We start from the raw sequence: 10,463 nt of genomic DNA, 5'->3' as shown, positions 1-10,463 counted from the left end.
ACAGCACTGCCCGTAGCAAAGATGGCGGTGGGGCGCTTCAGCCAGTCGCTGCGGTCGAGCACGGTTGTCGTCAGTCTCTGCATGCCGCTTGCTTTAGTCACACGCGTTTCACACTGCGGGGTTCCGAACCCGCGGAAACCCCGTTTTGAGGCGCGCCCTCACCCCTACAGAGCCGCGCGCAGTACAGCAGATGTACTGCGCCCTCAGGCAACGTGCTACTGCCATTAACAAAGATGGCGCCCCGCTTCCTCTCTCCCAAGCCTTAGCCCGGCCGGTCCCAGCACCGCAGGGCCGCCGCTCCCCACTCCGAGCTCTCTCGTTGCTTCAACCCCAGGCGTTCCCGCATGGCTGAGGCTGCCGGCTCCCCGCGCCGCCCCGCCGCGGGCAGGTGCGGAGGGAACGGTGCGGGAGCGGCGAGAGCCCGCTGGCGGCTGCTCGGACAGGTAGGGGGAGCCCGCGGGCGGGAAGGGGTCGTGGCGGGGCGGCGGGCGGAGCGGGACTCGCAGGGAACGGTTTCCATTCGTGAGGGAGGGGTGCGGGTGTTCGCTGCGGTCAGCTCCTGGGCTTTTTCCATGTGTTTGTTAGTCTCGAGTTTGTAAATTGTTTGCGGCAGAATGGAGCTGTTGGGTAACGAAACAATTTGTAAGAAGGAGGAGCATATGCATTAGCTACTGCTCTTGTGTAGGGATGGAATGGTTCCAGATTATGCTGTAGCTGGTTAGAACAAAACTTTTGCGTGTAAAGACCAAATCAGTGCCATACGTCTGAGCGGAGTTTGCACTGCACCAGCACTGAATTCGGCTTTTGGTGCGGCCAGGCTATAAACAATCAGGTACAAGAAATCTAGTGAACTTCAAGTAATTGTCTCTATAGGGAGCATTAATGTGTTCTTAACATACTGAGTGATAAAGTACCAAAGGACCTTAATTGAGATCTGTGGAAATCCAGGATCTGAAACAGAAGGCAGACTGGTCTGCCCTCTAGCTGGCTGGCTTTTTTGTTTTTAGTGTCTTGTCTATTGATTATGAATGATGGATGGTGGGTTTTTTTTGTTTCAGGTTTTTTTTTTTCATGTTTTGATTATGACACAGAATCATTGAATCGTTTGTGTTGGAAGGGATCCTTAAAGGCTACCTAGTTCAACTCCCCTGTAATAAACAGGGACACCTATAGCTTCATCACATTGCTCAGAGCTCCCCCAGCCTGACCCTGAGTGTCTCCAGGGATGGAACATCTACCACCTCTCAATGTGTTCCTGTGCCTCACTGCCTCTCTTCTGCCTAAGGAAGAAATAAAGAACCTTATACTCTAAATCCCTCCTCTTTTAGTTTGAAACTGTTTTCATGTGTCCTAACAACAGACCCTGCTAAAAAGTCTGTCCCATTCTTTCTTATGGCCCCCCTTTAGATACTGAAATGCCACTCATGAATCTCCCTGGAGCCTTCGCTTCTCCAGACTGATCAGCCCCAGCTCTCTCAGCCTGTCCTTGTAGAGAGGTGTTCCATCCCTTGGATCATTTTTGTGGCCCTCCTCTGGATGTTACGTAAAATCATAGAATACTCCCAATTGGAAAGGACTGATAAGGATCAAGTCCATCTCCTGTCTCCACACAGGACCACCCAAAAATCAGATAATATGTCTTGAGAGTGTTGTCCAGGAGGCTGTTAGCAGATAGCTCTTGCTTTTCTTTATTTATTTACTTGTTTATTTATTGTCTTTTGGAAGTACTGTATGTCCACTGGACTATGTAGGTTCAAAACAAGCAAGTAGACCAGAGCTCTTACAATGAAGTAAGCAGCAGTGGATTACTTGAACAAATCTGCGGGGTTATTGGGTTTGATTTCTTTTGAGTCTGAAGCTTGCAGATGGTATTTGAGCTCATTCCTGCCTCTGAGTTAAGTTTCTCTGCAGTGACTGAGTTGTCCTTCAGCAGTGGGGATGTTGGTACAGATACACCCAGCATCTTCAGGACTAGTGCTGAGCTGAAGCCCACATACATTGCAAAAACCTGGAGATACATCCATCCTGCTGGTTTTATAGGTCCCTGGCAGATACCCATTTAGAATGGCAGCATTCAGGAAATTTGGAAGATTCAAGTTCACTGAAAGGGCACCATGAAATTACAGAGGACCATTTTTCAAAGTTTTTGAAATAGAATTAGATGTTTAGGTAGATTTGTCACATCCTGTTGTTTGGTTTTTTGGTTTTTCTTTTTTTCTTTTTTTTTTTTTTGGTGGTGGTGGATTATGCAGAACAGCAGGCTGTTTTTGTAGACTGTAACAAAAATTGTGATGCTTTTAAGAGCTGACTAAGAAAAGATACTTTGATCCTAATGTGAAAATGCAGAGTTAAATATAAATAATGCAACATATTCTTCCCTTGTGCTCTGCTTTCTCAGTTATATTTAGGTTTTTAAAAGATTTGACCTGCTGTTATAATTTTCTAATATTGGACCTCATAATTCTAGTTTGAGGCTGAGAGAAAAATGTTCTTTTGAGTGCTCAAATACTCATTAGATTTTCTACTAATCTAGAGAATATATTTTACAGAGTAGGTAGAAGATATCTCTGTAGAACAACAACATCAATAACAACAACAAAACAGAAAAATGTCACTGCTGGATTTTTTTTTCCCTGTTAGTAATGTCTTGCTTTTGCTTTAAGAAAGCCTCCAAACAACATTCTTTCCTAATAATTAGGTCTTGGTGGATTTCTTTAGTTGTCAAGGTGTTTCATTTCAAGATATACTGCTATTATATTATATTCTGGTTGTCTTTTAATTCAGTTCTCCCTTTTTGATAGTTTTGTGATTTTCTTTGTGTTTGTATTTTTCTCATGTATAACATGAGTAGAAGAAATGGCGTGGACAGCACACAGCCATTTTTAATATTTTGATAAGAATGCCTGTGCCTTTCATATGCTGAGCCCTGCTGATGAAAAAAAGATCCAAAAGCAATAAGCCTGATGCATCAGACCTGCTATTAGAAACTAACAGCATAGCAAATACAATTGTTCTGCTCCTGTATGTAGTACTTCCAAGTATTCTACAAAATAATAGGTCATGGCACCAAATTGTAAGGCTGCTGGATCTGAGTGCATTTCCAGTTAAAGCACGGTCGACAAAGGTTGGGTGCAGCAAAAATCACTGACCCGTTATTTTCTTGTACGCATTCAGTATGCAAAGCTTCCATTTCTGGAGAGCTGCTTCTTGTTTGACTTCAGATTTAGCTCTAGTTGGCAAAAACATGAAAATTGCAGTGTGCTCCTACTCAATAGAGCTATCTCATGCAGCTCTATTCATCTCTAGTGATGAGTTTATTTTCTGCTCCATTTTTTCATCATTGTGGAGTGCTTATGCACCTTGATTTGAAAACTGTTGTGGTGATTATTTACATTTTTTTTGTCCATTGTTAAAAGAAAGAACTTACATCCAGGACTTCTCTTCTCCTTCCACATCGCTGACCTGAAGAATTACCCTTTATGTGTGGCATGAAAATGCTAGTTGCTTTTGTCATGGTGGTACAGCTTGAACAAGCTGGGCACAGGCTTTCCCATATGGAGGAGTTGGTAACACACTCCTGGAAAGCAGGGTTGAGTGCAGCATGCTATGCAGGACAGTGGGCTCACATTGTCCCTTTCCTAAGCAAATATTTTAATTCTTGTAGCTACTACAAAAAATGTAAGTGGCCACGTTCTCTGCCTATGCTATTGCTTTGAATTCTTTGGCTTCTTAGTGCTGGATTTGGTGCTGTCAATGCATTTGAGGCTTGTGGAAAGGTTGGCCAATGATATGGGATTTGTAGTTGTAGTATCTCAAAGTCTGGAGACTGTTACAGGTGGCAAATTTGTCAGCAGCTGTGCAAAAGTGTCACAGCAGACTTCCGAGGTAGTAAGTGGTTTACCTGGCAAAAACATAGCACTAGGGCACCTGAGGATCATGGTTTGAGGCTGTCATTTAAATTCCATGGAAGACATCTGTGCTTTCTCATTTCATTCACAGGGACAGTGAGTGGGACCGAAATTGCATGGTGAAAGCCCTGCTTGGTCTGTCAGACTTCTGTTGTGGTGATTCAAGAGCAGGAGAGAACTCAATCTGCCTATCTAATTCTGGCATGGGTTTGCTGAGGCAGAGTTTAAAAAGCAACTTTATTTGGGAACACAATACATTTGCTTTAGAGTTCTTGAGACATAATACATTCGTAATCCATTCTCTTGACTCCTATAGTGAATATTTTTCTCAGGCTTGACATGCTTGGACTAGTTATTCATAGCTATTAGCTAGCAACATAGCTGTTATGGTTGATGCCATTCTTGTCTTATAGTTAAAGAAGCCTGTATTTGTTCTTTTCTTAAAAAGTTTTTTTCTTAATGTTTAATTTATTCTTCATTTCAAAGGTTCTGAAGAAAAAGCACTTGAAAGATGTGCATCTCCAACAAGTGTCTGTGAGAAGATTCACGTCGTTCAATCTCTTTTCAGTAGATGGCCAGAATACTGAAGAGGAAACTGGGATCTGGGTTCAGTATAAAAGCATCTTTTATCCTGAGTATAGTGTGTCCATAAGGTAATCATCATTTAAGTACTTCCTAAGATATTGCACAGAGTATAAAATTTATTCTTATTCTTGCAGGGTTCTGTATAAATAGGACGTAGTATACAAATAAATTGTTAGATGTTATCTGTAGTTGTTCATTACAGAAAGCAGGTTGTCTGTGGTGGTGGTGTTTGCTTAGATTTTCTTTTCAGTACCTCTCAGTAAAGTGCCTGAGTTTGAAATATATACTGATGACTGTACTTATAACAGAATGCAAAGACAAGCATTTGTTAAGTACTTACAGTGGCTTTCTGTTTTGACATTCTCATGATGTTAAAAAGGAGGTAAAAACTGAAGAAATTTATTTGTAATTTTAATCAAAATTTTTGGTGACGTGATATTATTATTCACGAGAATATAAGAATTCCTCTTCGTACAGAAAGGGTTAATTTCTAATGGAAGAATAGGTTTTATATCAGAGTAGATAAAAAAAAAAGAATGCAGTCTGAAAGAATTGTTAGTAGATTCTCAGTAACAAAACATAAAACTTTATAGCTCTGTCCATTCATTACTGTGTTTTTTCTTTCTTGCTTTTTCACGGTTTTATGCATGCCTGTAAGTTGGTTTTGCCTCAACAGGTATCACTGCAACAGTAACTTAAGCATCTCTGAATCAAAACTTGTTCTACAGCCTCTCATTAAGCCTGCTGAGTGTGTCGGACTTTGTGTTCTGTGCAAAATGTAAAATCTGGAGAGTCTGACTCACGGAAATTTTGGAATACACTTCTTGTTTAAGTAGGACCATCAGTAAGAGTCAGTCTCAGAAACTAAGATCTAACAAAAAAAAAAGACCACCCTAAACTCTGACATTTTTACAAAGTTATAAACAAAAACATTCAAAACAAACAAAGCAACTGCATGCGGTTTGTCTTAAATCTGCAGCAAAGTGTAAAGATGTGTATGAAATGATTTAAGGCTTTACAAAGCTTTAACATTGTTTTTTTTTTCTCATGCTTAAGCTTACGGAAACTAAAGGTTTTCAGAAGATAACCTTTCAATTTGAAAATTCTGCCTAACTATGATGGAAGTATGGATGGTTTTGCATATGGACTTTTCCAGTGAGCTGTTGAATAATGCAAGGGATTCTGCCAGGTTTTCACAGTCTACCTAATCTCTTTATGCAATGTCTGTGCTCCCTGGTTGTATGTCTTCAGAAACACACTGACAGTAGGAAATATTTGATAGAATTTTGGCTGAGCAAGTCCTTTAGACTGCTGTCTTTTACTTCTTCATTCAGCCTCCTTAGTTGACTATTGTGATTTGCAGTACTTGGTGTCACTTACTTGATTGACTATTTAGAAGAATTTTAAGTTATGACACAAGATAAAGTTCAGCTGTGCTGGCACTGCGAAAGTGAAGCAGATGTTGGGCTGATCTCGCTGTCACGTGGTGTTTGAGCTCTTCTGTTTCCATCACTTCCCATGTGTAGTGGAAATGCTAAGTCACAGCTTGAAGCAGTGATTGAACAGCTGGTGGGAAGACAGGGCCAACCCAGAGGAGCTCAGATGCATGCAATGCACCTGAGTTCTGGAAGGGGGGGAGCCAGGATCCACCTCATCTCAGACCTCGTTTAAGGGATGGCAGTGGAGGCAGAGGTATCTCAGTGGAGATTCCTGTGTACCTGAGGCCTTCCAAAGGTAAGCAGATTCTTCTGTTTGTGTGCCTATAGCTGTTGCATTTGAACGGGTCCTTGCTTGCTGAAGTTTAGGACCTTGCTATTCTGCTGTCATTGCTGTACTTTCCATCGTGTTACACCATGTTATTTATTTATTTATTTTTGGCTAAGGGTAACTTCGTTGATAGTGGGACACAGCTCGAATTATTAGATCATGGTCATATTTCTTAATGTGTGGCTTAATTATTGTCCATCATGGTATACTACATTACTGAGCACAGGCATTTTATTTTTATCTTTCGTGAGTTTTGCCAATAGAAAATAGTTTCTAAATAGTTTCACAAATATTTTCTGTGCTGGAACAAGCTCCCATTTCAATACAAAAAATATGTATTGAAAGTGATGGAAAACTGTCCCCTGGTGAGGATTTCTTTTTTCCCCTCATTTTGTTTGTTGTTTTTTCTTTTTCCCCTAGAGAATGCTTGATGATTGCTGTAAGTGGTAATCAGGGTGATCATTTAAGAACAATGGTCAGAAATTATGTGCTTTTGCATTTCTTTGTTGAACCAGTAACAATAGACAGCATATATTTACTATTTCAAAATATCGAAGGTCGGTGAAGAATTTCTCCTTTTTCTCCTTCGCTGTGTGCTTTGTCAAAGTATAAATAGCTGCACTAAAATCCAGTTTATTGTGTCTGTGTCAAATTTTCTTTCCTACTTTTGCAGAAGCGGTATTTTAGGGTGGTAAACTTAGCAACTCAGCAGACACAGCACATTAACTTCTCCTTGCTGAAACTTGTGTGTCTAGAAGATAGGTCTTGGAGTTAGCTTTCTTGATTTTTTTTGAGAACTGAGCATGTCTTAGAAACTTAAGTCTTTCTTTCATTTTTCTTCTCCTGTTGGCAAAATGTTATTTATCATTTTCATTAATAGAAACAGTTTGAACTAGATACAGCAACACGTTATTAACGTATTGCTAGCAATAAGAACATCTTCCAGGTAAATTAGAACTGTGTGCTCTAGTAGGAGGGATTTTTCATAGCAACATATTTCTCTGACAAAAAGTGCTTTTGAATTTTCATCCATATGTTTTCCTTATGTATTAACATCTTTTTGGGATAGCTCATTGCTTATGTTGTATGTTGGAAGTGTTGTCAACTAATATCTTGACAAGACTAGATACTTTAGAAAGTTCATAAGGTTGATAGGGGCTTTTGGCAAAAAGTCTAAAGGTCAACCTATATCAGTTCAAGGGCTATCAAAACAGATCAAATTGTGTATTCAGACATGCTATGACCTAGCTGGAATTACTGTTCTGCAGGGACCAGGGGACCAGTTGGTTAGGCAAATAAAAGCTTCAATAGCAGCTACCAGTTGTGTACGTGACTTTCTGATTTTCTCAAAGCAACTTGTTTTTATTAGCTGCCATTTTTCTAGCCAAATTCAGGCTGGGTTTCCATTTGGGGGGGGAAAAGCCTATGCAATGCTTTTCTGTCAGTCATATATTTTAGAATCATTTTTTCATACGAAATCTTTCAAAACAGGAAGCCAGGAGAACCTCATGTAAGGCAAATTGCACTTTAAAAAAAAAAAAAAAAAAAAAAAATGGCCTGTTAAGCATACTGGAGATTGTTGTTTAATGAAATGTAGATTTACGGCATCGGGTGGAAAGTAGTTTTTTAAGGTTTAGGTATTCTTAGTACTAAAATACTTCTCAATAGTTTTGGGGTATGAAAGAAGTATCTGAGGAGTACTCTTCATTTTGACGCTATTTTTCACTACTAAAAAAAAATGTCCTGTCCTGTGATTCAGAACCTCTCCTGAGTAAGTGAGACTTGTTTGGATCAGTAATATCTTTGTTGCATCTACACACTACATCCTTGTCTTAATGTTATGCATTGGGTGGCTACATGCATGGAATTGCACAGAATCACAGAGCTGTGGAGGCCTCTGGAAGTCATCAGAGATGATAACGATGTAGTATCTCCCTGTGGCAATGCTGCCTGTCTTTTAAACATGAGAATTATTTTGTTTCTTTTTTTAATTGAAGCTAAAAAAATGAGTCATCAATGTCATTACGTTTTCAGGATCTAGATTTAGTTTAAAATTGTAGGCTCGTTTTAAGCAGTTAGAGGGAAAAGCAAGTTATTTTTGTGGCAAAGTATCTTCCACTGATCAGTAATCTGGTGTTTCAAATACTGAAATGCTGAACTGAAAAGAAGAATGCCAGCAGCTTACAGGTATGTTTAAATCTTTGTAGAGAGTGTAAAGTGTTCTTTGCAAAGTGTCGTGCCTTTATTCTGAGTATAGCAAAAATATGGAAGAATTTATGAGATTATCCTAGACTTTTGGTTTAGAAATGAGAGACTTGTTATTTGTTCGTGGCAGGTGAAATGTTAGAATATGGTTTTGGATTGAATTCCACTGGATATTCCTGTAGGGTATTTCTGCTAATAGCATTTTGAAATTCTAATGGTTAGGGGATTTTTTTTATTATTATTTTTTTAGGTCTAGACATGAATTGAAAGAAAGCAGACGTGAAGGAATATTGCCTATGTATTGTGGCTAGTTTGTGAAGATGTAACAATTTTGCTTATTCAAATTATTGCATGCTAAGAGACAGCGTATGAATTTGGAAGCATAAATATTAGGCTCAGGAGGAAGGAATTGAGGAAAAAGCTAAGAAGTTATTTGGCAGCACTGAACTAAAATGGTTGCATCATATTGTCCAAGAGAGCCTATAAAAAGAATTTGTAGACTAAAAAAAGCTGTTGTTTTGATTTCTTACTGTATTAAGCTGAGATCTTAAACTGAAGTGAAAGGGAAGTTTGTCTTGTTTTCCTATACTCTGTCCCAGAAAAAGCATCTAATCTATCTGGATGAGGTGCTATGAGATATGGTTCTCTAGCTGTGGTAGTAATGATGATGGGAGGACAGTTGGACTGGATGATATTGTAGTTCCTTTCCAACCTTGTGATTCTGTGATCAGATAACAAAGCTTATAGATAATTCTGAGGTTCTCATTAGACTGATGTGACAACTGATGGTGACACCGTGCAGTCTTTGTTTTAAGGTCCCCTTAGCAGCAGCTGTCTTACTCTTATTCTGTCTTGCATTTTCCTCACTTAGCTTTCTTTTGTATCTCGGTTAATAACACATGGTGATGTGTTGCTTCTCCTACCTACTCCAAAGCACTATATACATATAGCTTAACTTAATTTTCATCATTTTCTTTAAGTATGGTATTGCTTTCCTCATTCTGTTGAAGAGTAATATAAAGCAAGAAATGGAACTTAGTTTAGTTTCATAATGATTGATAGAAAGCATGCCTTAATAGGGGAGCTACTGAATTATTATCTTCAGTTTATTGCCTACAACCCTTCCTGAACTGAAAAGGAAGAATTATTATATTTTAATACTTATGTCCCTTTCCCTATATGACTTTATACAACCAAAGTTCATAATTCACAGTTGAGAGTAAGGATTTTTGCTTTGTATCAGGAGAAATATTAATTAAATTGATCTATTGTTCTTAATTTTGCCTCCTGTAACTTATTGCCTCAGCCATAGAAATTTTTGCATGCTGTACCTTGAAGACTTGTAATAAGAATGCCATAGATCAGGTTAACCATGCTGAGCTGAAATCCTTTGTGCATGTTGCTTACTAATGCTCATATGAAGTACTTTCTATGTTGATCTCAGCAATTGTAGCTTTGAACTATTTTTGCTTGCACTGGGCAACATCTGTAGTGTATTCCAGTACTCATATACTCAATATTAATGGTTTTCTATACTTGGGATGCCTGTGAGAATTCATGGGAGACTAAGATTTGTGAGAATTCATTTGGGATTGAGATTTAGCTACCAACTCCTGTGATTTCTTGACTTTCAGAATATAGTGTATGTGATTTTTCACAAATGCCTCATGGGCAGCTTCTTCAAAATACTGTTGAAAGCTGCTAATATAAAAAGCATTTATAGAAACAGGGTGTGATGTGTATTGCATCATGTTTGGTTTTTTTCCTGAGCTAGGTAATGGAAGATCAGCTGATGGAGTGAGGCCGAGAAGGAGCAACGCTTACAGAACTGCTGGGGTAAAGCAGTGTAGAGCTCTGGATCTCAAGTTAGAAATGCTGTGTTTTAGGAATGAAATTGTGTGTAATAGTGTATAGTATGATATTGATGGCAGGCTTCAGGTTTAGGGAATATCTGTGTTTACAGATAAATGGATCTTTTAGTCCACAAGTTCCATTTGT

The 10,463-nt window shown here is 39.1% G+C and overlaps 1 protein-coding gene across 1 annotated transcript in view; it reads left to right on the top strand.

Annotated features, from left to right (window-relative positions):
- Window positions 1–344: 344 nt before the first annotated feature.
- Window positions 345–10,463, top strand: part of CAMKMT (calmodulin-lysine N-methyltransferase) — a 192,855-nt gene continuing 182,736 nt past the window's right edge. The window contains exons 1-2 of the mRNA XM_042829163.1: window positions 345–443; window positions 4,395–4,561. Of these exons, the coding sequence (XP_042685097.1) occupies window positions 345–443; window positions 4,395–4,561 (266 nt within the window). The remainder of the gene's footprint in view (window positions 444–4,394; window positions 4,562–10,463) is intronic.

The sequence above is a fragment of the Centrocercus urophasianus genome, unplaced genomic scaffold (genome assembly GCF_019232065.1).
Source record: "Centrocercus urophasianus isolate 14NV4802_14NV808 unplaced genomic scaffold, USGS_Curo_1.0 seq_10, whole genome shotgun sequence".
Lineage (NCBI taxonomy): Eukaryota > Metazoa > Chordata > Aves > Galliformes > Phasianidae > Centrocercus > Centrocercus urophasianus.
The sequence above is the reverse complement of the archived record's forward strand: the minus strand, read 5'-3'. Positions and strand labels throughout refer to the sequence as shown.